General features: G+C 39.1%; 1 protein-coding gene and 1 long non-coding RNA gene across 9 annotated transcripts in view; one reads left to right on the top strand and one right to left on the bottom strand.

Annotated features, from left to right (window-relative positions):
• Positions 1-13,604, top strand: part of CYP39A1 (cytochrome P450 family 39 subfamily A member 1) — a 26,291-nt gene extending 12,687 nt beyond the window's left edge. The window contains exons 6-12 of one of the 8 annotated variants that reach the window (XM_085320339.1): positions 243-341; positions 2,779-2,869; positions 3,959-4,092; positions 4,721-4,816; positions 6,718-6,806; positions 10,683-10,770; positions 11,902-13,604. In XM_085320339.1, coding sequence (XP_085176465.1) covers positions 243-341; positions 2,779-2,869; positions 3,959-4,092; positions 4,721-4,816; positions 6,718-6,806; positions 10,683-10,770; positions 11,902-11,973 — 669 coding nt within the window. In that variant the 3' untranslated portion in view covers positions 11,974-13,604. Of the gene's footprint in view, positions 1-242; positions 342-2,778; positions 2,870-3,958; positions 4,093-4,720; positions 4,817-6,704; positions 6,807-7,370; positions 8,230-10,682; positions 10,771-11,519; positions 11,749-11,901 lie in introns of those variants that run through there. The other 7 variants (XM_085320343.1, XM_085320342.1, XM_085320344.1 and 4 more) reach the window with 7 other exon arrangements.
• Positions 13,104-26,029, bottom strand: LOC146586958 (uncharacterized). The gene is made up of 4 exons (XR_014897732.1): positions 25,697-26,029; positions 23,416-23,511; positions 14,645-14,706; positions 13,104-13,837 (listed from the first exon to the last, which is right to left on the bottom strand). It is a non-coding gene; the product is annotated as an uncharacterized LOC146586958 (long non-coding RNA).

Here is a 26,029-nt window from a genome sequence, read left to right as displayed (position 1 = left end):
GGTGCACTGCACTCCTCTTGGCCCTCTGCCTATAAGTGAGTCCCATTTTCTCTGTACAGCCTTGTTACCTCTCTACTTTGTGACTGGAAACAGCCCATAACTATTTGTCCTTGATAAACTATTATTACATCCTTGCATTTTAGCAAGCCCTACCTTAAGCTATATTTTAATATATTTTTAGAAATACACATTGGGTTTTTTTGTTTGTTTTTCTTCTTTTTTTTTTTTTTAATTTCTAACAGACGCTACTGCAACATCTTCTGGATAACTTACAGGGAAGACATCTGGCTCCCAAATATGGTCTCTTAATGCTCTGGGCTTCCCAAGCAAATGCTGTCCCTGTAAGTATGTCAGCTATAGAAACAACTTTTTTCGTGTTCAAAAGCCCGTATTTGGGAAGCAAAGGCTTTGAATCAGAGGTCATACACACTCTATATATTCCAAAGACAGGATTATCACACCCACATCTATCACTACAAATAGACCCAGGTTGCAATGTCAGAGAAGCAATGACAAGAAGTCTTCTGGTACTTTTCCTGAATTTTAATGACCCCTGTCATAACAACATTTCAGGAACATGTATTTCACATATACGAATATCTGAAATAATGTATTTCTTGTATTAAGATCAGAGTAGTAAGTTGTGAAAAGCATTTAGATGTTGTTTTGAAGCACTGTGTTTGTGTTATAGTAGAGAATCTATTTTAAATGTTCTGACATTCCCAGTTGTAAAAATATAAAAATCATATTCTAGGGTAACTTTATATGTGTGAATCTACTGAGAACAAAGAACTCTTTATTCTATGAGTGAATCTGGCTCTTTCGCTTTAAGGGATCTACTGTACAAATGCCAATRCTGCTTCAGAGGAGGAAAGGCAGCAGTTTGATTCTGCTGCCACTTGAGTTTTGGCAACGTTATAAATGGCTTTGCTGGATTAATGATGAGAGATATGTACGCTAACAAGCCCAATATATCTAACATGAGTTAGGCTGACCGAAGACATTTATAAGAATTTCTCAAATGAAAAATCTATAATGGCAAAAAATCCTTTATTTACTATGGCTAGTAAGCTCATTGCAGCATAGTTATGTCTGTTACAAATGTGATTTAAAACAAAATATGGTAATGAGTTATTTTATAGGTACTACCAATGAATGTATCTTCATTTTTTGTAAATGGGATATTGCTACAATTCACCCCAAAGTAATTTCACCATTTCATTGGTGCGTCTGTAGATTTATGTGCTGGTGTAAGTGAGAGACATAGCCTGCTGTCTGTTATCAGGATAACTGACATTCCTTCCGTAACACTATCATTACTTACTTCTGTAATATTCAGCTGTAAATAAACATACAAATATTTCAKTGTTTCTCAGAATAGTCACAAGCCACTGTTCTGCTGACTGGAATTATGAAAAAAGACCTTTCACCTTCCAAAGGGGATTTTCACAAGTTAAACCCTTTTATCTGAAACCATGCAGTTATCTTTCCTCACCCCGTAGAGTGAAGGCACATAGTTCAACAACTGCTGTACAAAAAAAAAAAAAAAAAAAAAAAAAGCTACCAGATTTGTTTTACAGAAGTAGATTTGCATCAACGTGGGACACATCCATCTGTGTAATAACGGTAAGAGTTCTCATCCCTTAGCTACACAGATGGCCCATGAGCAGATCTGCGTGCAGACTAGGTCTCTTGCTAGCTGGCAAGAAATACTCTTGGCAGTGCTAGGAGTCCTTCTGATTTCATCCTGCTTAAGAGGRTTTCCCCTTTACTAAAGATCTTGATTTTCTACTTCATTGCATAATCAGTTAGCAAATTATTTCTAAAGGGKATATACTACCCTTTGTTTTGCTGTTAATTAAAACTTTTCTTGCCTACTTCAGTGTGAGTCACTGTGGCAGTGCTCTGCGAATTATTTAACCTCATTTCTGCTAATATTAGTAGGAATTTACTACTAAATTTTTTCCATTCAGGCAGCTAAATCTAATCACATACAATGACTCTAATTTAGGAATTAATTTTAACATCGAGTTGTTTGAAATTAGAGAGAGGCTTTTGTGTTTCAAAGCTCAAAGCAGAAGCTGTGTAAGGTTCACTGAAGAGGAATGTGTAAGAACATAGCAGATGACCACATCTAATCTCCCAGGATGTGAGCCCTCTACTCTTGTTATTGAGTGGTAACTTGCCTGATATTKCTGTTGAATTCAACGGGGTAACTCCTCTGCAGGAAAACAGTTCCACATTCAATCTTTGTTGCTATAGCCTTCTCTCCTGGGGCATTTGAGTAGACAGAAGGACAAACGTTCTCAATAAATTTACACCTCCGATAGGAAAAGGGTAAGTGAGAGCAGTACACATTTTGTACAAGTGGTAGTTGTTAATATGTGATAGATGGGTTTTGCTTGCCCGTGAGTTTTACCTTTTTTTTCTTCATTTAAAACTTGGATCAGATTTGCATATTATGTTATCATCCTGTGTCTTGGCCTGATTAAAGGAGGAAGTGGGATAAAAATGAGATGCATAATCCAGACTCTTTCCTTTTAAATTCCTTTATATAATATTATAGTTAGAGAAAATCAATAAAGGTCATCTGTTTTACAGTATTATCCTACATGTGGATGTATCCAGGAAGTCAGTTCTCTGTGTATCTCGACAACACCAAGCACATACAAAACAGTGCAAGTACTTTTACCTGCCTCAGTTATTGGCTACCAAGATATATAAAAGCTGTAATYCAGTTCTGCATTCCTGAGTTAAAGTACTTTCATCTCTGTTTAGATTGCATTTTGGACCCTTGTTTTCGTCCTGTCCTGTCCTTCCATTTACAAGAAAATCATGGAAGACCTGGCTTCTGTTTTTGGCAAAGCAGGTAATAAACCAGATCTTGTCCTTTCAGAAACTAGAAATGTTTTCTTCTCTGTTGGCTCTGCACATGGCACACTTGGTCAATGGCTAGGAATTTTAAATGTTGCTGTTAAGGGTACTACTGATAACACAAGGTCAAGCTGAGACTTCTTTACTCAGCATATGCTTATGACTTATTTTTATGCAAAAACACATTTGATATTAGCAAAAGAAGGTAGAAAAAAAGGATGCATTTGTTGCTTTATTCCACACTTATCACTCAGAGGTAGTTTTGTGTTAGCCATTCTCATGCTTTTTTTCATACATCTGTTGAGTCAGATGAGATCTTTCAACTCAGCTGCTTTTCATGGCCTGTTAACTCACTATGAAAACTCACCATGGTGAGTTGTAACTCACCAGAGTTCCAACTATTCTGTGGAAAAACAGGCCAGGCCCTGTTCTCTGTTCTTTCATCAGAGGCCAACTGGTCCAGCATGATTCATTCCCACATGATTAATCTCTCTTTCCCTTAAAACACAGTCACCTGCTGGGAGCAGTCATTCACATGCAGTTGCCTTAACCATGCTCAGACTTTAGTAGAAGATACTTAATTGATGTGGCTCAAAACCATGTCAGGAAACATGCCAATAATTWAACAGTATAGATAATCATGAACCAGTGCTCAAGCCTTTCCCCTRGTTCTGTTTTATTTACTAGTGTCTGTACAGCCTTGAGAGCTMTGCCGTGACTCCTTGTCTTGGTGCCTACAGTCCCTGAGATTTCCATGTAGTATCCTACCCAAGTACTGAAAAAGTCCAGGGGTGCATAACTTCCAAGATGAGCTTTGTTTGATCTGGTCTGGCCAATGCCATATTTACAGCTATTTAGCAGTTATTAAAGTTATCTTCAGAGGCATTTCTTATTCAAGCTGGGCTTAAATTGTAGAGATTTTGGTCCRTGTATTTACTTAGAAATAGAAAATTTTTGGATGAAGACAAAGTCCTATGTTTAGAGCAATTCTATCAGAAGCTCTAAAACAAGACACATCAGAGTGAATCAAAACAAGTATGAAATCTAATTCTAACATAGAACCTTCTTCCTCATGCTACAACAGGTAGAGATAAAATAGAAGTCTCTGGAGATGACCTTAAGAAGCTCTCTTTTATTAAATGGTGCACTTTGGAAGCCATACGGCTGAGGTCACCAGGAGCAATCACCAAGAGAGTAGTAAATCCAATAAAAATTCAGGTGAGGTAGTTTTTTTTATTTGTTTGTTTGTTTTCCAAAAAGATATTATATGATTCTTCTGGAAAGAGCCCTCCCAGTAGATCTAGGGATCTATTAGAGAGCAGAGAGACTCACCGAGTCTCAAGCAGTAGAGTATCGGCATTCAGGAGCCCCATAAATAAATATCTGGGAGAAAAACACTCTCTTAAGGAATCAGTATTCGTGCCCATTCAACAAATGACCAAAACCCCATGGAAGCCTACTGTCATATGAATTTATTTGCATTTTGAAAGCCAATGCTTAACAAAGATCTAGCAAAAAATAATTGTACATATGGTACAATGACATCAAGAAGCTAGAAAGCAGTAAAGACAGAAATAATACTTCTATTATACTTGAAAAACCAAAGTAGAACAAAAATAGTCTTTCCATCATCACTACTGTTTAGGCCTCCTTTATGTAATAAAAGGAGACAGTAAGAAGAGGCTTCAAATCTTTAATATGCCCACAATGGGCATATTTATTTACCCACTTCACTAACCCTCTGTCAGGACCTTCTGCTGTTGCAACAGAAGAGCTAAGGAGGGAATATCCTGTGAGCTGAACCAGGAGTTTTCTTCTTCTCTTTACAGTTGTTTCTCCTTTTCAGAATTTCACCATCCCTGCAGGTGACATGCTGATGTTGTCTCCATATTGGTTGCACAGGAATCCAAAATATTTTCCTGACCCAGAAGTGTTCAAACCTGTGAGTTGTGTGTGTGTGGGGGGGAGTTACCATTGTTGCTATTTTGTTGTYTTTTCTCCTTCTCAAATATTTTACACCAAAAGCATACAGTCAAGTTTGCTTGAAGTTGGGTATTTACCATCCTCTGAAGGAGGATGACCTTATGCAGAGAAAATGATGGAAAAAGGAACAAGCAAGATGTTAAAGTTCAGTTATATGTTCTGGATTTTATGTATATTTATATTTGTGTGTGTGTGCGCRTATATCTGTGTGTGTATATGTATATTATAAAGTGATAAAACTTTATMTCACTTTGGTCTTGATACAAAGCCCATTGTGGCAAGACCCCACTGACTTCACTGTTGAACCAAGCTCCAAGTGCTCTTCTCTGCCTGGCGTTTGTTTGTATATCTCATCTCCATGTATTTACCCAGGTTAATTGGTTCTTCCAGTCAGATGATTTCTGGTAGGTATTAGCTCTGCTAATTCAGTAGCTCATCTAGGGTTTCTTGCTTATTATTCCACTCCAGGTGGCTGTGTGGGCAGGCTTATAACTGCTCTTTTTAGCACCATCCGCTATAGAATAGTTTGTCTTTTTTTAGAAATATATGAAGGAGTAATTAAAACAAAACTTCCCTTCTAGCAAACTCCTCACCAGTCTGAAATCCCGTATAACAATTCTTGCCTGTTTGAAATGCCAGGCAGAAACTCTTACAGCAACTTACTTCTCTGGTAACTTTATTTGTAAAAAAACAAGTTAGTTTGTTGTTTAGAAATTCATCCTTCCATCAGAACAGAGCAGTCCCCCTTGGATATTGCCATTCCAAATTGTATTGCTTTGTTTTGTCACCTTTGAGATTCTTTCCTCGTTTTTATTGGATTTTGAGGTTAACAGGTTTCCAATTCAAAATGCTCTAAGCTGAAACAGATCCAAAAAATTCCAAATATAAAATGAGGTCTTCTTTAAGAGGGGTTCATCAGAGGAGTTCCGTCGGAGCTGTGAACAAGAAAGTTCTCAAACTTGAAGGCCTTGGTTCAGTTGCACCGAGTTTTTGGAGGCCGGTATTTTTTGTCACCTAGCATTCAGGAGATTCACTTTTGTCAATACTAGTCCACCTAAATTTTAGCCCATACTGTCCTGCTCTACTTTTTATTCCTTTTTTCTTAGTCAGGATGGAATAAGGAGCCTTCCTGGGTACAGGCAAGCTATTTTTAGTAGGGAATAGTGCATTTTCTCACACACTGGCTTGCAGTTGAGAATGGGACTGTGCAAGAGATCAGTGGGTTTTTTGTGCCTATCTCTGCTTCTCACCACTTTAGCTTCATGGYCAACACACAACTCTCAAGGAGGCTGAATCCTCCTTTATCTGGACTCATTCATTTCCATGTAACCTTTGCCTTTCTGTCATGTGACAGCTGAAATACTGTGCATTTGTCTGTGCACCATGTCTTAGAAATGGTTTGTAAGAAGGATGTACAGGAGTTGTGTGCTCTAGTACTACTTTGAGATTGAGGGAAGACATTGATCAAAGCCCAAACATACATTTTGAATGTACTTGTATTTAAAAGGAAAAGGTCACATTTTTACAGGCATTTCAATAACTCAAAATACAGGATTTAGAAGTAGAGAGGGGGACAGAACAAATGTCTTCTTGTGGGTGATTTTGAAAACTTCTCCAGAACTTTGAGGCACCTAAGTATCTTTAAAATGGGAACCTCATTTCTTTCCCTGAGAGGGTGCTGATTTTTGAGTCCATACTCTGACCATAACAGGTTGAATACAAAAAAAAAATGCATTAGTGCAACTTTGTATTGAGGATTAGATGTCCAAGGTCATTTTTAGCCTGGAGAAATAAAGTTAAGCTTTATTTATATAAGGCTGATTTGGAAAAAAAAAAAAAAAAAAAAGTTTCTTCCCACAGGATCGTTGGAAAGAGGCAAATTTAGAGAAGAATGCTTTCTTGGACAGCTTTGTGGCATTCGGAGGAGGGAAGCATCAATGTCCAGGAAGGTCAGTGAAACAGCTGGGGTTTATTTATTCCCAAACCCTGCAAAGAACAGCCCTCTTGAGCCAGGCTCCTCTTACACTTAGAGATAAAGTGTTTTCATTGTTTTGCTCTCTGTCAGTCCCCTACTGTTCAGTATTAATCTGGATCTTGCCTAAACTGATTTGAAAGTGGTTACATTCCTGGAAAAAGCAGGTTAAGCCATGATATAAAAGCAGAATCTGAGACTAGTGTATCAAGAGATACACTGGACTTTTCTCCCCAGGGAGAATAGTCAGCTTGGCTCTGCTGCTCCTGGGGCACCTTTTCATCAAGTTGCTCCAGTTACAAGCACACCAGTTTATACATACAGGCATTTCAGTTGCCATAAAACACTTAGAAACTAGTCTAAAGAACATTTCTTTGGTCTGAGAGTCTCTTCTCATCCTCCATGATGCCATTAACATCTCTGCCAATGATCAAAAGTCCTAACTGGTTCCTCTGCTTGTAAACCTCTTCCCCTTGCATTAAGGCCCTCACCATTTTATGAAGGCTTAAATCTCAGATCCTGCCTCTCTCCTCTCTTCCAGCAGTGCCAACCTTGATGCTCCCTGCAATCCTTTTGCTGTTTTCTCTGCTGTTCCTCTTCTTGGAACAAGTCCCAGGGAGCCATCTGCTCCTTTTTTCTGTATTCAGACATCTCTGTGCTCAATTCTCTGCCTTCAAACCCAATCTCCTTTAGGAACCAAATAACCAAGAATTCTTAAAACAAGTTAGTTTAACTAAGGAGTCTCATCTGGAGTGAGGAAACCAGAGGATGTCGCAGTGGATCTGTGCTCTTCTCTACCATATATTAGGCTGGACATGAATGTCAGATGCATTTTGTGATGATATCAAAGACACAGCCGCTAGGAGTAAAAGTGCATTCACCATTTAGGCTTGCCAGAGGAAAGTGCTCACTCACTGCTGTACCTCTGTGGCTTTTACCATATTCATTTGCTAAATACAAGCGCAGCCAGTTGATTGGAACCATTCCCACAGGTGGGGACAGTTGCAGCAGCACAGAACGGCCCCTCCTTGTGCTTCTCTGGAGATACTCAAAACCTGCTTGGACACAATCCCATGCAACACGCTCTAGGAGACCCTGTCTGAGCGGGGCGGGGGGCGGACTAGAGGATCTCCAGAGGTCCCTTCCAACTTCAACTATTCTGTGATTCTGTGATTCTCGTTCCCAGCAAGGGTGATAGCAGATTTCACAAGAGGCATCCACAGGTGCAGGACAAGCTGCAAAACAGTATTACTGAATGTTATTTGTTTATATATACTGACCTATTTCTTTGTTCAGGCTGTTCTCTGAACTCAGATAATAGCTGTAAAATAAGATTGTGATTAAAAAGAAAAAGATAAATGTTTCTACACAGATCAAGGAGAATCTTTCATTTGCTGACAGACAAAAAGTCCTTTCAAACCCTTTGGCAGGCCACATGGTAACATATGCCTTCATGTTTTGCCACTAATAATGCTAAAGGAATAATCTGGTGGTTCTGGAAAAAAAAGGAAATTAAATGAAGGGATATATCTAGATCCCAAGTTGCAGATTTTCTTGGTGTAACTGAGCCAAACAAGAATTTTTCAAGTTAAAGATGAGTTTTCATTTAATTTGATACTAACGTTTTATAAATGACATTTTTAACTATTTCATTTTCTTCACAAATTGCAAAAGCTCAACATGAAATTAAATTCTAATTTAATCAAACTGAAAGCTAGAAAATAAATATTCTAGCAAACTGACATGGGAAGAGCTGCCACAAAGTCATTTCCTCCCCATCTTCTTTGTTACCTAGGGGAAAAGTTTGGTGGCAATGAAGCAACTCATGTCACAAGACTTTTGTCTAACCGGGTAACTGTCACCTGTATGATTGGGCTAACTAGTATGCATCTATCTGTTGTCTCCTATCATATGCTGCAAGTATAAATCCTTCAGCACAATGATTATGATTTTATCCTCAGACTCCATTTAATTTCATTATTTTGATTTAATCCATTTACTGCAGGATCTCAGTCCATAGCTGGACTCCTAGATTGCATCACGGCACAAATACATAGTAATGCATTGTACACAGCATTTCAGGGAATATTTCCCTGTCGATAAGTAAAACAGGAAGATATCAGTGACTCAAGAGTTTTTAGAGGAAAACCCCTCTAGAACTCAGTCATGAGTATAAGAAAAAAAGTGGGAACTAAGGAGCATTCAGCTGCTGGAAAGCTCATGGCTTCTGCTCACTACAACGTGGTTTAGAGAGCAATGGCCTGGGACTCAGCAATCCTGCTTTCCTCTTCTAGTTCCTCCTGAGGTTACCTGCTGGCCAGCCTTGGACATGAATGATACTTACTGTCCTTGTGTTTCAGCATCTGTTTGCAGAGCAGAATAACAGCAGCAGCCTCTTTGGAAAAGCGGTTTGAGATTCAATGATGGGCAGYGCAGCAGTCAGTTCTCAGTTATTCACTGCTGCTTGGACAGACTGCACATTAACCTGACCCTACAGAGGTGATACAGAGCTGTCAGAGCTGGTTAGCCCGCATCCAGATTTGAAGGGCAGCCCTCTGTAAGAGCAAATCTTCCACTTGCAGGGCCACCTACAAGCAATTTGATTGCCTACACACACCTTCAACCAGTAACTTGGCCCCATTCATGTCACAGCTTGGTGCGTCCATCCCAGGAGTCCTCCATCACCAGGAGTCCTAGGCAGTGCTGGGCAAACAGTGCAGTGACTGCAAGGAGCCCACCTTTGTCCAGTGTTGCCAACATTGAGCTGGGCCTGAGTCCTGCTTCAGCTCATTTCTATCCAAATGTCTCTGTGTTGCGGGTTCCCTATTTCGAGGTAACTGCAATGTGAAATCACAGAGATAACGGAGATCTGAACCTACGCCAAAACAAAAAGCATCCTCCTACACCGGAGCACAGGGCAGCTCAGTGCAGAGGTCTGACTGGCTCTGCAGGAGTTATCCTGGGTCTCCTGGGGCTTATCATCTTCCTCTTCACACCTGTCAGGCCAGTCCAGACTGATGCCGTGTGAAATCATGTGGTCTTCTCCATGGTGAATTCCCCAATTTCTGTTTTATCCAAGTTCTCCAGGATTTCTCGGATAATGGAAAATTAATTGTGTAGAAGAGCAAGGTACTGTTACAATTTTGATGAGGTATTTAAGACATATGTCTAAATTCCACAAATGAGTAATCCTATGACTCGACGTAAGTATGAGCTAGTACCTGAATGCAGAAAGTTCTTAAATGTATCTGCAATAAAGAACAAGAGCCTAGAGGACTTCACCTATGGTCATCTGAAATCTTCTCTAGACTCACTAAGGAAGAGCTTTCTGTCTATGTTACAGAAAAAAATCATACCCTCGGGTCTCATACTGCATTCTAATGCTGACACATTAAATAATAACTCCCACTGTCACAACTACTCTGATGTCATCAGGCTCCCAGCTGTATTATATAACTTTATATAGCACAATTAGTCATATAGCTTTTTCTGTGTTTGACTTTCCTCTCACTCCTATGAAGTTATTTCAAGTCAGCAAGTGTTAGAAGAACATAAATGTGTACACCGTGGAAAAAAAACATAATGATAAGGGTCTGTTTTAAAATAGGGTGTCAGAGGGATGCAGTATTCTAAAATTTCACCGGAAAGAAGGGGCAGCCGTTACATTCATGTTCTTCACTGACTAATGAAGCAGAACAAAGCCACAGCATTTTTTCCTACTGAAGATGAACTTTCAGGCAGAACTAAAGCATGGAATGTAAAATGTGCAAAAGACATCCTGTTTCTTGTCTGTTAATAACACTTGTGTGATAGGCATGCTGGACAGCCACCTTTTTTCTCCTCTTTCTTGCAGGTGGTTTGCTATCATGGAAATCCAGTTGTTTATTGTGCTGTTCCTATACAAATATGAATTTGTTCTTTTGGATTCAGTACCAAAGGAGGTAAAGGATCTGTACATACATTTAACATTCCACATCTTTAAATCCTTCATTCATCATGCTCAGCTGAACAACCATGCTCAACTGTGGTTATGTATAATGAAGCAAAATGCTGCGAGGAGTGTTATAAAACATAATGAAAATTCTGCCATCATTTTTACTCGGAAAATCCAGAGTAACTCCAGCGATGTTAACTGGGCTGCTCTATCTATACAAAAAAGTGCAAAAGAGATATTTTGTCTCATCATTRCCTAAATATTATGAGGCTTTTAGTTACTTTCTGCCACTCACAAAAGCAATGGATATGGAATTGGATTAATTTAAGCTGACATTTAATTGGAGGCAGTGATCTCAAAACATTGCTACCCTTAAACTGCATGTTCAGTGGTGGAAGAGAAGCTGATTAGGATAAGACTGAAGAAGCAACTGTGACACAGAGAGGTTTTACACGTAAGAGACAGTGGCATGGTCTCCAGTGTACTTCCTCTGTTTGCAGTAATTTCTTTGCCCTGTGTCTTTTCTGCATTCCAGAAAGTATTGCTCCTCACAAACATAAGCACTGCAAAATGAACACATCTGCCTGTCACAACYTGAACATGCCATATATGCTCTATAGCTAAACCACCAAAAAGAGGGAGATGTTTAGAGTCACATGGGCTTTATAGAGTTGTTCTTTAGATGGGAAGTTGCAATTTGGGAAAACGCAATTTCTTTGCCTTCCTGAAAGAACATGAGATGTTTATCTCACGTAGTGGTAGAAAGTCCACCCAGAATAAGGATGAAGGTTACCTTTTCCTGACTGATGATATGCTGCCATGCCTGCTTTCACTGGAGTTGATTGTAACGTGTGTCTGCATCCACAGGAAACTGTGTGAGTGAAGACTACTCAAAACCATTAGAGTTTCTTAAGATCTCATACACCATCCTCTGTCAGAGCAAATGAAATAAAAAGCAAATACAAAAGCTCTGTTCATTGGCTTAAGTGGAACTAAGAAATATTCTCAGTATTRGGTCTTGAGTTGCTTAGATCAAAGCTCTGAGAAACTGTATTTATAATCTTAAGAGTAAAGCAAGATGATAATTCCATTAACTAACTAACATTAAATGTTGCTACTGGTCTTCTGCTTTTTGCAGAGCCCTTTACATTTGGTGGGGACACAGCAACCCATGGCACCGTTCCGGGTCCAGTATAAGTACCGGGAATGAAAACTGACCAGCACTGACTTGCCTTCCTTCACCGGCCACCGTCAGACGAACGGGCCACTGAGCTGCTTCCCTTTGGAATATCCTACATGTTCAAATATATTATCATAGTTAAGAGTTAAGAACTGTTACATAGTTAAGAAAGGTCTTAACTTCAAGTGCCGTACATACTCTGTGTTGTGGTTGCTACGCCGGAGTAGTGGTATCTSTGCTTCTCATCCTGATTGCCTACCTCCTAGTATTTAAAAGTCAAACTGTCTTGCTGCGTTTGTAATTTGTGGGCCAAATTATTTGCAGCCTTTGCAAGTCTAACTGGTATACTAAACTCACCAACCAGATATTCAGGACAAAAATCTTCTCTGCGTGGAAATCCTTTGTGGAAGTTGGGCTAGAACCCTTGGAAAAACAGGTCCCTTGGGCCAAGCCTCTGCTTCCTGCAAGTCCCCTTGTACAAAGGCCAAAGYCCTGCCTTTTGGTAGGAGACAGGAGTGGTAACACTGTCTGGCTTCCTAGGGCCAGTGTGCACAAAATATAGGACAATGCCGAGTCGAGACCTCTGGATCTCAGTCACATGAACTAGCATCATTTATATATCATGGTATAGCTAGGGACGGATCTGGCCTGCTCTGCCTAAAATGGGAGCCAACTGATCACAAATAAAATGCAATTGTAGGTGAAGACTTGCCAGCATAGGAAACAGGKGGGTTCTTGTCCTACTGGAGCACCTGAAATTTCCATCGCACTTCGGTCCTTGCATGAATAAGCAATGAAAGGTTGATCCCAGTGTTTGGCTTCTAATGAATACTGACTGCAAGAAAAGCCATTGTTATTTGTTGAATTATTTGTGGAAGTTCTAGAACATTTTTGCTTTTCTTCTAACATGACTTATAGAACAACTTGCACAAATCTAAAAATATTTAATCCTATAAAGAGTGTCTAGTAAAAGTTGTTCAAGGAAGCTGTCAAATAAGTTCAGATACCAACACTTTAACTGCTGTCAGATTTCATATACTATAATAGCTGGCATATATTTTTAGTCTTTTAAGTAAAGATTACTCATCATTTTAGAAGTATTTTAAAAAATAGCACATATGGACTTTTAACAACAGTAAAAACTATGGGAATAACATCCATAGGAAAATAACAAATTGTTTAATGCATAAATTGTTTGACTTACATCAGTCATGTATATGACAATTTTACAAACTTTAAAGGATTTGTCCAACTTCTAATTTAGGTCATAATGGTTAACTTGGCAGGAGTTCCAAGCTTAACTGCTATTTCAGAATCTTTTCAGAAACTGAAAACTAGTCCCTTTTTTTCCACGTGTGGTCATTACTCAAAAGCATATTTTTTATTTTTAAAAAAATTTGGAAATGTCCACAATATCTAGTCAGATATCTTGTAAATCTGTAAAAATAAAAAAAATATGTTCCGGTAGGCATTTGTTTTTAATCCTGTGTTTTTTTTTCCCCTCCAAGAGAGATACCTAAGTCGAGCAAAATTCTGAAATGGCAAGCTTGACCTTAAAGTACAAGATGCCTAAAGGGCAGCATCATTGCATTTTATTCAATTTTTATTGCAGCATTTTATTCATGCATTGGTTAGAATGAATAAAAAAGCATTTTAAACCAGCTAAACCTGTGAATATTTTGCTAGTGCATATAAGTTCTGATCTGTCTTAAAAACAGGCTCAGTTTTGGTGTAACTTCTGCATATTACTTTGAAAACCAAGGCTTTCTATAGCCAAAAAAGCACCGACAAGCAGCTGAAGAAAAGTGCTTTTGACTCTGTGTCTCTGTGTGTCTCACATCACTATGTGAGTGGCTTGTAACAGATGTCAGCTCCATGCTTTTCCCATACTTTCCTAGGTGGAAAAAAAAACATAAGTGAGGTGAATTAGTAAAGTAATGTGGTAGTCAAGTGATGAAGCTAAATGAGCTCTGCTACCTGGAAGTAATTCAAAAGCTTCTGGGCAGGGAAGGAAAGCACTTTATCACTGAGATAAGGTTAAAGGGATATTAAAGGGTCATCACAATACCCTACTCAGGATTAGATTAATGGTATCTAAATCACACTTCTTCAAATGTTTGCCCGATCTGTTTTTAAAACAGCACTGCAGTGCTGATGTTTCGTGGGTGATTTGCTGTTTTATCCGACTCTCCCTTCAATTAGAAAGCTCTTTATGCCGACAATAAAATTCCCTTACTACTGCATGTGTTTGTTCCTCCTTGTCCTCTCCCAAAAGGACATAGGAAGAAGCTTATCTTTTTCTTCCCGGCAGCCTTTTCCGTGTAGGAACCTGGTTGCTAATTGAGTGAGGAAATGTGCTTTGCACATTTTGCGCAGCCCCACAAAGGCAGGTTGTGAACTCCAGTAAACGCAGCAAAGAATTTCTTCTTTGGGGTGAGCAGAGCCTGCACGTGTTAGCTGAGCCCCAGAAAGGAAACATCAGTCCCATCACATCTGTGAATTTTATTATTTCTTCTTCTATGTAAAAATGCTTTGTTAGGGCCTTTTTTTTGATGGTATCAAGCACTTTCACTGGCTTCCTTAAGAGCTCTTGGGATCAGGGCATTGCAGATTTGCACAAAGCCTGTCACAGTCACGGGRAAGACTGTGCTGACTTCAGTGAACTTTAGACCTGGAGCTTATTCTGTGGGAGAAATCTTACGTGACAAATTCTTCTCCCGGTAACAGCACACAAATTCATCTGACTCTGGAAAATCTGCACCTCTGTAATTGAAGACAGATGTTCAGCATTTTATTCATCCTAATACCACAAGGCATATAAAGCATAAGATTTTTAAATCCAGAGTTTATATAATTAATATATATATGTGTGTGTGTGTGTATATATATATATATGTGTATATATACACACACACATATATATATATAGACACTTACCTTTTTACTTCCACCTTCTGTACAAAATATGGATATTAAAGAGAATGCCATGGAGCAGCCCTCAAAACTGTCTTAGAAAATGCAGWTATTCCCCCTCCAAACAGGCCACAGGCCAGAACTACCTGAGCAAAGCCCATAGTCTGGGCTAGCCAGGACTATCTGTTGGTATTCATTTATGTTAGAGTAAGTAGCTTCTTTTTTGAACCAGTGAAACAAATGGTCAGAGGCTCTTAAACACAGAAGGGAAATCTAGAGTTACAAAAAGTGTGCTGTAGAATTTATTTTTTTAAAAAAATAATTTCTTTCAATAATTATTGGACTTCGTTGTTTAACAGATCAAAGTTTCACAAAAAAAAATCACATTGCAGCACAATATTTTTGATGTTTTTGAGGAAGGTACAAATATTTTCATTGAAATCATGTATTTCCTGGGAAAACACAACATCTGACAGAAAACTCATCAAAACATACTTTGAATTAAAATTGTTGACCTACTGCAAGTGAATCTTCTCCAGCCAGTGGAGCAAGAAGATAACCCTCCATATCAGCCGCCACCTCCCAGAATAATCTCAACTTCTTTTATGTCTTCCCTCTAACGACCCTCCCTGAAGGTCCCTCTCATCTGTGCTTAGCAGTCAAGTATTTCAAGTACTCGCTTTCCTTACACTAGTGATGGTATTCAGTATCTTTTCTGTGCAGCTGATATTGTCACAGAAACCAGAAGTTTAGGCTTAGCACATATATCTCTCGAAAATAGATGTCTGAGGACTAAAAGATATGGCTGTAGCCATTGAGAGCTAAGCTAAAAATAATGACTTCCTTTAGACAACAAACCAGTGAAGTCGAAGGCCCTAGTCCTGTGCTGTGCTTAAGTGCTGTGCCAAGCAAAACTTGACTTAAGTATGTGTTCTGCTTTAAGCAAACACTTCATTGATTTGCGCTGTAAGAATGGATTTCAATTTAAGCACAGCTTAAGTGCTTTGCTGAATCGGGGTCCAAATGCCTTTCCTGCTAACCAGTTGTTTGCAGATAGTTTTGGTATCTGCGTGGCAATGTTACAGGCACACAAGGTTAGTGGAAATACTGAGGTAGTTTTGTTCATTTTAGGTGAAACTGGTAAACGTTAAGCGCTTTTAGGAAGAACATTTTTTAAACAGTTACATTTATAGCATAAAACAGCATGCTTTATTGGCAGCAAGCATCTTTCCCAGTTATTTGGTACATTCTAAATGTGTGGCTCATCACATGGCAAAAAATATTTCCTCTCCACTGGTATGCAGTGGAAGGGGAATTAGACACAAGAAAGGCATTCAAAAGATAGCAAGCTTTTAACTGAAACAACCAAGGAGAAGCTTTCATCGTGTAGCCATTCTGAATGACATTGGACATGCAACTGATTGGCACAGCCTTATTTATTTTTTTTTCACTTTGATCATAAAATTACTAGGAAAGGCTTAATAGAGTTATAAATATCTTGTTTCCATGAGAGTCCTGGGAAGATAATTATAGCACTGAAGTCTTTACAAAGATAGAGCATTTATAAAATGATATTATCTGAGGAGTCCAATGGATAAGGCAGGGAATTCTGTGTTCTATTCCCAGCTCTGCTATTGACTCACTGTGCACTTTGGGCAAATCACTTCATCTCTTAGTGACTCAGTTTCCTCATCTATAAATTGAGATAATAACGATAATCACCCACTGCTGCAAAATCTAGGAATTAAAAGTTCCAAGTACTACTTATATTCATCGAAACATTGAAAACTCTACAAATGTCTGTAAGATTTGGGGTGAGCTATACACTTTCCTGAATTGGAAATGGCATATTTTTGTTACTGATAAATTAGATTACCTGCAGACATACAGTCAAAATATTAAAGAGAAACAAAAAGTGGAAACTAAGAGGCTCAAAGACACTAATTAAATAACTGTATTCTAAAATCTGCAAAAATATTTTTTATTAAATTCAGAGGCTGGGTTAAGAAGAGCACGGACAAGTTTCTTGTTGAGTAAAAATGCAATACGGTTTCATAAAATCAAACTCCACATAACAGCATTATCTAGAAGTTGTCTAACAGCTACCTGGGAGATATCAACAACACCTACACTCAAACTTTCCAAACTAAGCTGTATCAGGCTATTTTACTTGTGTACTACTTTTATTGCATTAGAAATTTGGTGCATCATTTTTCCCAAGTATCAAACAGAGAATTCAAGTAACAAACATCAAAAGAGTTTAATGTGGAAGTATAGTGCAAATATTACTATTAAATCTTTTTGGCTTTGAGAAATACAAGCCAGGAAGGAGAGGTCACAGCAAATGAGCAAACAGCTGAGCTCCAGTGGGATACTAGGTCCGAAAGGGCTCACGTGGTTTTCGGATACGTTAATGAGAAATTCGGTGATACTTCGTCTCCCACTGATCATACTGAAACAGCAGTGGCTGCAATTCCAGCAGCTGTTGATAAATTGGAGCGGGATCAGAGCTGAATCAGAAGATTGATAAAAGTGTTGCTAAAGTATGTAAACAAAATAGTAAAAGCCCTTGAGGCAATCTGTTTAGCTTAAGAAAGGGAGCACAAAGAAGTGACTTGAGCACAGGCTGTAACTTTCTGCGCAGGAAACAGAAGTTGAATAATGGATGGTTCTTGCAGCCTTCAGTTTGCTGCATTTTTCTCCAATAGACTGAAGTGAAAGCTAACAAATTCCCTTCTGAAATGAGGTAAAAATGCAGATCATAAAAGGAAATTCTTTTACCAGCAACTGCACTGAAGTTTTAATATTGGCAGTTCTGAAAACAACATTGCATATTTTTCTGAAACATCCCGAACCCTGATCAACGCTTTTGATCTGGGGTCTGTGCACTGCTGGGAGAGGGAGAGGAGGAGCAGGCAATCACTGATTACTTTTGAGGAGTCTGCAAAAGCCAAATCAGAACAGTAACCTTATAGTCTGAAGACCTGAATTCCCTATACAGGGAATTTTGACTTCTATAAAGCAACTTTTAGGGAGGCTGCAAAGACTGAAAACATCTTTTTTTGAGGGCGTGATACATGTTCAACAAAGCAGGGTTTACAGGAGATCTTAGGTAATCACAGCTGGCCAAAGAAGCCTAAGGCTGAGAAAGATCTTCGTTCTTTACAATTAGGAAGTGGCATGATTTGGCATTCCCTTCTTCTTGGGTCCTTGCTCAGGGATAATTACCAGGGATTTCCATGAGCATGTGATGCACATGTGCCGGTGAGGCTCTGGCCGTGTAGTCCCTCCCCACAGGCACCCCCAGCCTCCTCTCGCTACAGGGCCTTGCACTGGTACAGTGTGCTCCAAGCTGAAGACAGCGCCTTGTCACTCTTTCTCACGTCAAAGTTCCAGTTGCAACTGGACTCAACTCTTCTCAGTTAAACACAGAAGTTTCAATGGGTTCATAGTGTCGGTCTTTGCTACTGCTGACACAGATCCACAAGCAATTTCAAGGTGTTTTATCTTGTTCTGAAAACCATCATTGTTCTGCAAAGCCTTAAGTACATCCTTGCATTTAGATGACATCAAAAGCAAATCAAGTGCTTTCCAGAACTGTGGCATGGATACGCAGACCCCTGCCCAACGGTCATTGCCAGGTTTAAATGAATAGCTGGGCAGTACAGAACAAAAGGTAAAATTCTGCTTAGTTCTACTTAGTTTATTGCAGCTCAAGATACTGCCTTTGACCTTCTTCATCTGTCCAAATCTTGGTATTATCATTTACTATTTTAAGCTTTTTTACACAACTGGAATAATACACAGACATGAAAGGATGATTACAGGGATGCTATGAGGCATTACAACTGAGATCTGAAGTTCTCTTTTCTGCAAAAACAGCTCAAATGATGCTTTAATATCTGAAAGCCTGACAACTGGTTTTTGCTTGCCATGAGCTTAAATCAAGTATCATTTTGTTAAAACTCAGTCTCATGAAAATGTTGTTCCTTAAAATAGTAAGAACCCAGTCAGCAGGAGATGGTCATATTCAGTCCTTCAGGTACTGACATAATTAGTCCTGCACTTTGGTCTAAATTTTTCTTACAGACTGGCCTTCCAATCGGATTCAGAGATTTTGTAGATGTGCACAGCTTTGCACATTTAGGCATGTGGGTCTGTAGGACAAATCGTACCCATATGCCAGTACAAATCCAAGTGACAGAACATAGTAAAAGCTGCAATCACAAAAGCATCTGCTCTGAGCCACCACACCTGCCAGCACTGATCTGCACATGACAAAACGTATTTATCCCACCACACGGAGACATGCCAGCACTGGCATCTGTGTAGTTGGGATGAAGGTGGAAGCTGGGCAAAGGGGGACGGCTGGGGATGTCTCACCTGCTGGATTCTGGGCATCTTATAACCTGGGACCATGCTGTACCCACTGGATGTCTTGAGGAGCTCGTTGTCCAAATAGGATGCATCTAGCACAGACTCCAGGGAACAGATTTATGTGATGAAGACACAGCACAACTGGCTTCTTTCCAGAAGTGGCGCTGGAGCAGCCCCAGGACAGGATCCAGTCCTAGGCTCTGTTTCTTCTCTCCCTTTCTTTTTAAATCCCCTTCACTGTTCCCATTTTCCCTGGGAATTTTACTAGTGCTCTTATCCTCCCTTTTCTAGATCAATTGTAAGCCCATCTTACTGTTTCCTTCAGGATTTTCAGATATCCAGGCTGCCAAAGACCTTAAAGTGGGAATGCAGCACTGAAAGGGATAAGTAAGACTGGCAGGTCTGTGCCTCTGTAGGACACAACGCCTGGGTGGACTGGCAACCTCCTCCAGAGCTCTCTCACATCTGGGAAAGCAGGAAAGATTGGGAGAGACTTCCTTTGGGGTGATGTGGAGGGAAGACACTCTCTTCCAACCACCTGCTCTGCCACGCTGACTCAGCCTCACGGAAGCTCTGCCTCATCAGTCACCTACTGCCCAAGAACATGTGTGTCACGGAGACCTGTTCATTTCGCCATCTCCAGTGCTCACCTTTCACAGGGGCTGACAGTATATAGGAACTGGCACCATCTAGGGGCCAACTGTCAGTCACTGATGTGTTTCTAGAAAGATCGGTGTCTTGTAAAAATAATAACACACATGAGCATACAGTGACATATGTGTCTAAACAAAACCTGTCTTACGAAACATGTTGAAAAGACCAGTGTGTGCAGGTCTTCTACACTCAATTCAGGCACAGATAACTAATCTCAGTTGCTACTTATTTCCTTGGATCACTTATTTTCTACTAACTGAATTTATATGTGGTGTCATGTACTGACTAATAACTCATCATTCACACTCCGCTGTTTCTGATGATATAATTTTGCTTTCAACTGTCTCCTGAAAGTGTCAGAATAATAGATGAATATTTCTGAGAGGGAAAACACAAAAAAGGCTAAGGCTATGGATCACCCTCTTAGAGAATGAAACAGGTAAAGATTTTTATGATCTCTCTTTGTCTTTGACAATTACAAAATGATAATTAGCACAATCTTTGCTTTACAGGAGCAAACTCTGTCTTGTAGTTCATTATTCTGTGTGGTTTTCTAATCAGTATATGTAAAAATAGCATTCGTAGTGCTTTTCTTTTCTTGTTTATATTCCGAAGCAGCTTAAATAAAATATTCAAAATCTCAATCCGTATTTAGGTACCTAAATAAGCATCTTGATTTTTCAGAGCACCTACAACTTTCTGAGTTGCATAGTGCTTCTGGAAATCAGGCCATTTATATAGGTGTCTATATTTAGGTACATGAGTTTGAAATGTTTGGCTTGAGGTCACATAGCTATGGCTTGTTGCATTTTTTTATTCCCATTTGGGTTGCAATGGGCAAGTCACTTCTAATAATCCTCATCACAAATCTAGGAAATAGCAGGAAAGGTGGTAAAAATTATTATTAACTACCACCGTAATGCTCAGCACTTTATAAAATGTATGAAGTTTCCTTCCAGAGAATTTCAGTCTAAAAAAAAGCCAGAAATCAGTGCATCAGAAAGGTAAAACAGTATGTTTAGAGACTGAGCTTATGCTCTGGTTAAATTGTGTTAATTTCCTGGATTTTATTTATCTGGCATCTTTGTCATTCCTTCTATAAGCTTATGATCATTTTGACAAGCCAGATGTTTTAGCTTCCTTTATTTTGGCTGGGTAAAACCTAGAAATCGAGTACTTCTACTTGTTAACACATGGCAGCAAACTATAGTTTATTCATGGGGAATTTGAGCTGAAACAATCAGTCATGCTGTTGAATTATGACTGCACCTCCAAGAATGCTTTTGAATTTACACAGTAGCTTGCACAGCCCTTGCCCTTAGTCAACCAGGTAGGAAATCAACAGCAAGGTCTTTTTGCCCAAGATCCTAGAGGGGGATGATTATCACAGAAAGAACATCAAGAGGGAAAGGAGTCTTATAAAGAAACAAGGAAATCAGTTTCCTTACACTCTCCTCATACCTCTGCAGCTTGCCATCCTCCTAATTTACAAGGTGAGATGCTTGTAGCTTTGCTAGCAGGTACATATATATATATATATACAATCAGCATTCCAGACAGTGCTGCTTTAATTTTACATGGAGAATATTGCCAAGAGGAAACAGGCAGCCCACAGATTAAAACAATCTTAAACACCTCGCATACTTCAACAAAATGAAAATTCCCTTTTTAGCATCCCCTTTCAAAATGCAGGAATTTAAACCTGGCCATAAGTTTTCAGCTTAGAGAGATCTGGACGTTAGGGATTGTCTCTGTTACAGAACAAATGGTTTTTTTCATTTTTCAACCAGAGATTGTTTTAAAAGTCAATGAAACTTACTTTTCCCCTTGATCTATCATGCATCTAGGCTAGAAAAACATTTCTCAGTTAAAAATATTCCTTAACCAGAAATTGGAACATGGCATTTTTGTTGTCTTCCAAACTGAGGGTTAGCTGTAATAAATAATAAAGCTCTATTTTTTTTATGTTAGATCAGGAATTTTTGCAATATAAAATCCAAAAGACTTTTTTTTCAGGCAATTCACTCTCAGAAGTGGATAGAAAATGCTAAGACTCCTTGTTCTGCTCTCATTGCTTTAAGACACAGCAGTCTCCTGTTTGACCTCTGTCTGATCCTGAAGATGCTTGAGATGTGAATATAGCAGAGAGAGGGCTCAAGGGGCAACAGACTCCAGTGCGGGGGCTCTTCCACTGCAAGGCTGGGAGCTCACTGGGTTCCCAGAGCAGTGCCACAAGCTCTCCCTGCCTGCCTGACCCTCACATTCCAGATTTGGAAGGAACCTTCATCCCTGGGCACAGCTGAGAGGCACATGCTCCTCTGCATCTACAAAGCTCCAGCGAAGGAAATGGCCCTGTTCCTTGACCAACCTGCTTACAGACACACGCGAGGGCATTTTACAGGCATTGAAATTATACAGCGAGCAAAGGATACTCTCTGCAGCAAGTTTTCATTAGTGCAGTTACTAAAGTCATTCCTCTTGCAGACACAACTGTGCAAAACGCTCTGTAGATAATGAAAGATATGGATGGCCTTTGCCTTACATTTTTATTTAGCCATCTGCAATACATTGCATCTAAGCTGCTCTGTAGTTGCTAAATGCATACAGGATGGAGCTGAAGAGGTGTTGAGGCAATGCTGTCTCACTGCACTGAGTGTCTGTGTGATAAAATAGCACATGAAATTCAATGGTGATAAGTGCAAAGTAATGCACATGGAAAAAATAGCCCTAACTATACATACACAGACATGGGTTCTAGCTATCACTTTTGCTGCAGGAGGTCAAAGTGGACCCGAAAATAYTAGTATGGGGCTAGGAAGTGGTTAAAAAGGGAAACTGAGCATTAAGAATTGGTAGAAAAGGAACAAATAAGAAAATGACTTTTTTTTTAAGAATATATTTTCATATCTGTTCGAATGTTCCCTATAGTTCTAGACTTCTCATATAGTGAGCAGAGCTCCAGAGTCAGGACTCTTGCTCACGTAGCTCTGCGTTCTTCTGAATCCTTAGACTGTGCAACTTTTGCCTATTCCAGATCGAGGAAAACTTAATAGTAATTTTAGGTAGAATCAGCATTTTCAAAACCATATTTTTTCAAGTAAAATTAGAAAAAGTAGAGAGAACGACAATAAAATATGGAATGTCTTTCATATAGGAAATAGAAAAAAACCACACTAGCTTGGAAAAGAGATAGCTGAAGGAAAACACAATTAAAGTTTGCAAAATAATGATGGAGACAAGGTCAACAAAGAAATTTAATTCACTGCCTCTCACAACAAAAGAGTGAAGAGTGTTTAATGAAATGATCAGGAAGCAGATTTAAAATTGTTTTACAGAGTGAAGAATTATCATGGCACAGCACGCTGCAGAAAGCAAAACTACAAACGGGCTCAAGAAGAGTTTAGACAAATTCATGGAGGACAAGACCACTGGGAACAAATCGGCCTAATACCTTGGATACAACCTTGAGTTAGAAATCCCTAACTCACTAGCTGCTAGAAACTTATAAGGCAAATGGGAGAAGAATACCTGGTCTATTTTTACATTGTTTCATTAAGCACCCACTCTTGGCTGCCGCTGGAGATGAGATACAGGGCTAGATGGATCCCACTATGTTTTTGCACTCTAAAAAAGAAATAGAAACAATCATGGKTATACTAATGTGATCTAGGCAACATTAATTTTACTTGCTTTATCCACTCTAATCTCCAGACTTAGCCACTTGCAAGAAATCATAATCCATATCTGGCCAAAGAATGTGAAATTATTCCAGGAAGCAGAGATGAAAAAAAAAAACAAAGCTCACTTTTCGAGAACATACTRTTTTTGAGATATTACTTATTCATTTCTTCTGAAAGGGGAAAACTGTCATCAAAGCTCCTGCAAAGACAGCAGGAGTGGGTTAGTGTTTRTATTCTGCTGGTCAAAAATCAACATACACATGGAGCCAAAGCTTTTTGGGTTTACTGCTTTAGTTGCACTGAAATTCATTGTGGTTGTTTACTGTATTTGAGAGGCCACTTTTGCTTACAGATTAAATTCTTAGATGAGCAGGTGCAAAATGATGATAATGAGCAGCTCAGGATTTGGATGAGATGGTTTAATCCTGTGCTCTGAGATATCAGTAACRAAACTCCCACTCAGTTCTGTAGGAGCAGGACTTCAGCACTGCTTGCAGACCTTGCAAGTAGCAGCTGTTTTATCACCTCCTTTGGGATTCTTTCCATAATTTCAGCTCCCCCCAGATTTTGGCACCCTTCAACTACTTGGGTTGTGGAAAGATGTCCACAACATTTAGAAAACATAAGGTGCCTACTCAGCCTGTATGCCCTGCATAGCACTAGGGCTTATGTGGGGAAACAGACTCTAAAAAAGTAGTTATCTCAGTTGCTGTAACTCCCTTATTTTTGCATAACTACYCATCCACATCTGAGCAACATGTTGTTTTCAGAACCTTTCCCTTCTGGAATACTTAAATGCTTAAAACAGGATATCTACAACCTTATAATTATTTCCATTCTAATTATTATGTATTTGAACATTTTTATTGTAAATGGATTTTTGAGCTTTTTCTCCTCATTTACTCCAACAGTATGTCTGGATGCATTTCCAAAGTACATCTCATCCTTAGCTATTCCTGATTTTCTGAACAAGGATTAGCTTGCCTTCATAACTACAGAGAGTCCAGTTTTAATACAAGAAAAACAAATGCTAGGGCAACATCATCAGCTCCCTCCTCCCAATATGAAAATACGAAAAAATGGAAAAAAAAAATGAGACTGCATACAGAGGTAACTAAGGGGCAGGAGGATAATAGAAAACAACAAAAGTCTATGATGTAAAGTGTGGGGTACAGAAAGCACAGTTGATGCTCTTCCTARTTAGATTAAAATAAGATATCCTGCAAAGGAAACACATCTAAATGGAGACAAAGGAAGATACTTTATCAGGTTTAATTCTTTAAAAAGTAACAAGCATCCCATTTGATTTGGGATTAAAAATATTGAAAAAAAAGATATATTTTATATTATAGTATTTTTAGTTCTATATCTTTCTTTTGCTTTTGTATAATGCCTAATACAATAATGTCACGGTCAAGCACAAAAATCCCAGTTACGTCAACAAAACAACAGAACCCAGTAATTATTTATCTGTTATATATTAAAAAATAAAAGTAGAAYCAGAGAACAGAAGTCTGGAAGGCATCTATCCATTTGTGCATCAAGGTGTAAGTCAGTTCTTAGTTAATAGGATCCGGAAGAAACTCTTCTGTTGCAGGTATAAACACCTGCATCTTATTCTAACACACTGCTTTCAGATTTTTGCAGAGATTATGTGGGAGACTATAGGTCTCATTCAATACAAAGTTTTATTTGCTGTTATTGTAAAGTGCTACATTGAATGGTAATCATTTTGTATATTTTTAACTAATGAAGAATTATTCCTTCCACAGATTCCTGTAGGCTATTTAACAGTTATATGGAAATCCTTTAATTCTTCATTATGTTCTATAGATTTTCAGAGCCATCTTTACAGAAATCTATTTACATTTGTCTCACYCTACTGATTAAATCCATACATTCCAAAGCAAAGTGATCACAGAAAATTARCATTAGCCCCTGACGCTAACAAGTCTCAGATACGTAGCTGGAAAACAAACCATGACTGAGGGCCATGAGAATGGTTTCTCCCTTCTAAAACRATGACCCCCCTCATGAGTTTTTTTCCATTAAAATACTGATAATCCTTAAGAATCCTATAAATGTGCCTTCGAGCCTCATCTATAAATGCAGAGATGCATCTTATTCACCTTTTAGTACTAAGAGGAGATTAAGTACAGCTATGTTTCCAGCTTAGGCTTGCTTTAATGGCCAGTTTGCTTGTCTGTGGTCAGAGGTGGGCCTGGARGAGGTTGGGAACTCTATCTGCTGAAGGCATTTAGGTGCCCCACAGGATCACCAGAGGGGCCATAGGAGCCCCTGTCACAAAAACTGCCATGAGCTGTGGTGGCATCAGCTGGGTGTGCTGAGGGGAGCCCTCAGTTTGGGGCTCTGGGGAGGCTCCCCCTCACAGGTACGAGTTGGGCCAGCCAGGCCAGAGAAGAGCAAGACTCATCAGGGCAGCTCTTTCACCTGRCCTCAGT

Source organism: Rhea americana, unplaced genomic scaffold (genome assembly GCF_003343005.1).
Source record: "Rhea americana isolate MKP2758 unplaced genomic scaffold, rheAme1 scaffold_63, whole genome shotgun sequence".
Lineage (NCBI taxonomy): Eukaryota > Metazoa > Chordata > Aves > Rheiformes > Rheidae > Rhea > Rhea americana.
Note: the sequence above shows the minus strand (reverse complement) of the source record. Positions and strands in the feature narration are given on the sequence as shown.